Source organism: Geospiza fortis, unplaced genomic scaffold (assembly GCF_000277835.1).
Source record: "Geospiza fortis unplaced genomic scaffold, GeoFor_1.0 scaffold850, whole genome shotgun sequence".
In the NCBI taxonomy this organism is placed as follows: Eukaryota; Metazoa; Chordata; class Aves; order Passeriformes; family Thraupidae; genus Geospiza; species Geospiza fortis.
Window position 1 is genome coordinate 11,350 of NW_005054814.1, and position 4,859 is coordinate 16,208.

Here is a 4,859-nt window from a genome sequence, read left to right on the forward strand (position 1 = left end):
TTAGCTTTTATATCTGAACAGATGTGATATGGTATGGAATATCCCTTTGGTCAATTTGGGTTAGCTGTCCTGGTTATGCCCCCTCTCAAGATCTTGCCCACCCTCAGCCCACTGGTAAGGGGGGCATAATGTTGGAGACAGCACTGATGCTGCACCAGCGCTGCTCAACAGTAGCCAAAACACTGGTGTGTTATCAACACCTTTCTGGCTACCAATGCAAAGCACAGTACTAGGGGAGCTGCACAGGGGAAAATTAATGCCATCCCAGCCAAACTCAATACAGTGAAAGTGCATGACTGAATCCTAAAAGGAAAACGGCATGTTAATCCACTCTTAATGTCAGTGCTTGATTCCCTGTGTGGGTTAGTCCTAAAATCCCGCTTCTTTCCTCAGCATTTTGCACTGGGCATAGCAGATACCTGTCCAATGTACAGTATGTAGCTCTGTTCCCAGGGTACAACTTCAGTGAACCTCATTCAGAAAAATGGAGAAGGACTTTTTACAAGGGCGTGTAGTGATAGGACAAGGCGGAATGGGTTCAAATTGAAAGAGAGTAGCTGTAGATTAAATATTAGGAAGAAGAAATTCTTTACTGCAAGGATGGTTAGGCACTGGCACAGGTTGCCCAGAGAAGTTGTGGATGCCCCATCCTTGGAAGTGTTCAAGGCCAAGCTTGATGGGGCCCTGGGCAACCTGATCTAGTTGGTGACATCCCATCTGATGGCAGAGGGGTTGGAACTAGATGATCTTTAAAGTCCCTTCCAACCCAAACCATTCTATGATCCTATGATTCTTAGATACCTAGCTCATGCCCAGCACTGGAGAGACAACCTGTACACCTATCTCATAGCTGTGTAGTCCAGGAGGTATTCGGGTATAAAAGTTCATGCTGTGATGCTGAGAAACATTGTCCCAAGGGAATTCTGTTACCACAACCAAATGTTTCTAGTACCTGCATGCTTTCAACAAAATGCTTCAGCACATGATGTAAACCAGTCACATTTATGGAACTTGCTCAGGAACTTGTCATATTTGGCAAACATTGCATGCACTGTAGTAATTTTTTGTTGTGTAAGCCTTTTAATTTGATTAAATTCACAAGGAGAAAAAACTGCCATAACTCCAAAAAATGACTTAATTCTTAGTGAACTCAGATGGAGGGAAACAGTCTTAGTGCAGATCTGAGTTTAAAAGCAAGGAATAAAACAAACAAGTTACCTCTGATCGACCCATGCGGTCCAGGTTGGAGATATCATACACATCTGCTACAGCTGCTGTGTCCACTCCACCAGTGCCACGCTTCTGTAGCCTCAAGTTATCCAGGAGTTTTGGAAACCTGGGATCCTAACAGAAGAAATAGGTTTGTGCATATTGTCTTTTGCCTTGCTTATTGTTATTATCCATGATCGAATACCATCTCCAGAATGACAGGCAGAGACAATTTCCTCTGTCTTTGGATTATGGCCTGTGTTGGTGTTTGTCTGCTGAGTAGATTAACTTCCATAACAAATATAATAATTTTCATAATATAAGTATGCTCAGTCATGCATTATGCCTGGGACCTAGCTGCTGCACATCTTGCAAACATCCAATTGCTGTAAACTGTCATTTTTTATTTGTTTCTTTATAAATCACATGAAGACCTGATTTATATCACTGTCCTTTTAAACAATTTATGTACCTTGCTAAGCTTTGGCAACTTTACATGGACTCCAGCACGTAAACCAGTTCCTAGGTTCGAAGGACAAGTCAGAACATATCCAAGACGTTCATTCCACATGAACTCCCAGCCTCGTTCTTTAATTAGTCTTTCAACCTATGAAGGCAAAAAAAAAAAAAAAAAGGAAAAAGAAAGAACTGCATACATCTATCTCATCTTCTGACAGTTATTTATATATTAAATTCTTTTAACTTTGTATCTATGTTGATGATTAACTTCACAATTTACCGATGGAGGTGCATATAGATATACTCAAGTAAAGTCTGGTTTGGCTCTAGTATGAGCCTTTGTATTCATCAGGCATCAAGTTTACCAGTGAATATTACAAAAATTTCTTCATAATTTTCTAACTGCCCTTGACTTGAAAGCTCTTTAGCACTTTATCACATGGCCTTAGCCCATGAAACTATATGGTCACATAATAATTTTTTACCTATAGTATACATGATTTTCTAGCCTAGGTGTTTTTAGAGCAAGGTTGCAAAGCACAAGTCCAAACATCTCAAATACTGTGGAACAAACAAAAGGAGCCAAAGCCTAGTTTTATATAATTTTCAAGGTGATTACATGATGCTAGGTGGACACTTGATTTTTAAATGCCTAAAATTCATAGCCCTGCTTCCACTATGAAAAGACTACATAGGTCCTCTATAATGATTTTCATTAGTAATTCTAAAACCCAGTTACAAAGGAGACTGAAATCATTATCCTCAGAAATATCACAAAGGTCTATTGACCTTTGAATAAGCCACTATTCTGTCCACTCAAATACACTTCTGAGACTTAATTCTGTGACCCAAATACAATTTCAGTTCAGTAAAACCACTGTCAGAAGATAATCAGATACCTATGCCAGTTCAAGTTCACAAGTCCTCTGCAATATAGGCAAATATTTCCATTCTGCAGAAGAATACAAAATAATGGACTCTCCTGACATTTAAATATTGTGTGAGGACACAGAAATTGCTTGTAAGAAACTAGATCTGATTTCCTGCCTCATACACTTGCTCTGGTCACAGTTTCCAAAGCTATCTGACCATATGTCAATGTCCAGAGGTCCACTTCTCTTGAACAAGAGATAAGCACAGTAGCAGAGGAAAACATGGAAACAACATCCACAAGCTGTCACTTAGACCCCAATCCTGTACATCATTCAGTCTCATGGATATGCCTAAAAAGCATACCAGATCCTAGTGAACCACCCAGATGCCAATGATGCATGCACTAGGCACTTTTGTTTTTCCATGTTTCCAAGCTCACCACATACTCAAAATTTCTTAGAGATGCTCTGAACTTACCTTCAGGGACCATTTCCTCAATCAGATAATCATAGAATCATATAATGGCTTGGGTTGGAAAGGACCTTAAAGATCATCTAGTTCCAACCCCCTGCCATGGGCAGGGACACCTTCCACTAGACCAGGTTGCTCAGAGCCCCATCCAACTTGGCCTTGAACACTTCCAAGGATGGGGCATCCACAACTTCTCTGGGAAACTTGTGCCAGTGCCTTACCACCCTCACAGTAAAGAATTTCTTCTTAATATCTAATCTAAACCTACTCTCTTTCAATTTAAACCCATTCCCCCTTGTCCTATCACTACATGCTCTTGTAAACAGTCTCTCTCAATTTTTCTCGTAGGCTCCCTTTAGGTACCGGAAGGCCACAATTAGGTCACCCCAAAGCTGCCTCTTTTCCAGGCTGAACAAACCCAATTCTTTCAGCCTTTTCTCATAGCAGAGGTGTTCCATGTCTCTAATAATCTTGGTGGCCTCCTCTGAATTCGCTCCAACAGGTCAATGTCCTTCTTGTGCTGGGGACCCCAGAGCTGGATGCAGCACTCCAGGTGGAGTTTCACATTAGCGTAGTAGAAGGGCAGCATCACCTCCCTTGACCTGCTGGCCACATTTCTTTTGATGTAGCTCAGGATACAATTGGCTTTCTGGACTGCAAGCACACATTGCCAGCTCATGTCCAGCCTCTCATCCACCAGCACCTCCATGGCCTTCTCAGCAGAGCTGCTTTTGATGTGTTCATCCCCCAGCCTGTATTGATACCAGGAGCTGCCCTTACTCAGGTACAGAACCTTGCACTTGGTTTTATTAAACCTCATGAAATTCCCATGGTCCTACTTCTTGAGCTTGTCCAGGTCCCTCTGGATGGCATCCTGTCCTTCAGGCATGTCAACTGCACCACTCAGCTTGGTGTCATCTGCAAACTTGTTGAGGGTGCATTCAATTCCTTTGTCTATGTTCTTGATGAAGACATTGAATAACACTGGCCCCAATACAGACCCCTGAGGGACACCACTCACCACTGATGTCCATTGGGACTCTGAGCCACTGACCACTACCCTCTGAATGTGGCTGTCCAATAATTTCTTATATATCTACCAGTCCACTCATCAAATTCATCTCTCTCCAGTTCAGAGAGAAGGATGTTGGGGGGGACCATGTCAAAGGCTTTACAGAAGCCCAGATAAATTATATCTGTAGTTCTTTCTTAGTCCACTGATGTAGTCACTCCATCATAGAAGGCCACTAGGTGGGTCAGGCAGGATGTGCCCTTGGTACAGTAGTGCTGGCTCCCTTGAACCACCTCTTCGTCCTCCATGTGCCCTAACATAGCTTCTAGGAGGATCTGTTCTATGATATTCCCAAGCACAGAGGTGAGGCTGACAGGTCAGTAGTTCCCAGGGTCCTGCTTTCTACCCTTTTTAAAGATGGGGACAATGTTTTCCATTTTCCAGTCACCTGGGACTTCACCTGACTGCCAAGACTTTTCAAATATCGTGCAGAGTGGCTTGGCAACTACATCAGCCAGTTCCTCCAGGACACTGGGTTGCATCTCATTGGGTCCCATAGACTTTTATACATTCAGGATCCTCAGGTGGTCATGAACCTGATCTTTACTTACAGTGGGAAGCACTTTGCTCCCCAGTCCCCATCCTGCTGTATATCCACAGGAGAAGTGTGGGAAGAGAGGTTGCCATTGAAGACTGAGGAAAAAAATTGTTGAGTACCTCAGCCTTCTCATCCATTGTTACAAGTTCACCAGCACTGTTTATCAGGAGGGGTACACCTTCTTTGACTTTCCTTTTCTGGTTAATATACATGTAGAAGACATTATAGTTCCCTGCT

The 4,859-nt window shown here is 42.6% G+C and overlaps 1 protein-coding gene across 1 annotated transcript in view; it reads right to left on the reverse strand.

Annotated features, from left to right (window-relative positions):
- Positions 1-4,859, reverse strand: part of LOC102039632 (creatine kinase S-type, mitochondrial) — a 49,556-nt gene that overhangs the window by 1,526 nt on the left and 43,171 nt on the right. The window contains exons 8-9 of the mRNA XM_005431206.2: positions 1,682-1,816; positions 1,219-1,344 (exon numbers count right to left, since the gene is read on the reverse strand). Of these exons, the coding sequence (XP_005431263.1) occupies positions 1,219-1,344; positions 1,682-1,816 (261 nt within the window). The remainder of the gene's footprint in view (positions 1-1,218; positions 1,345-1,681; positions 1,817-4,859) is intronic.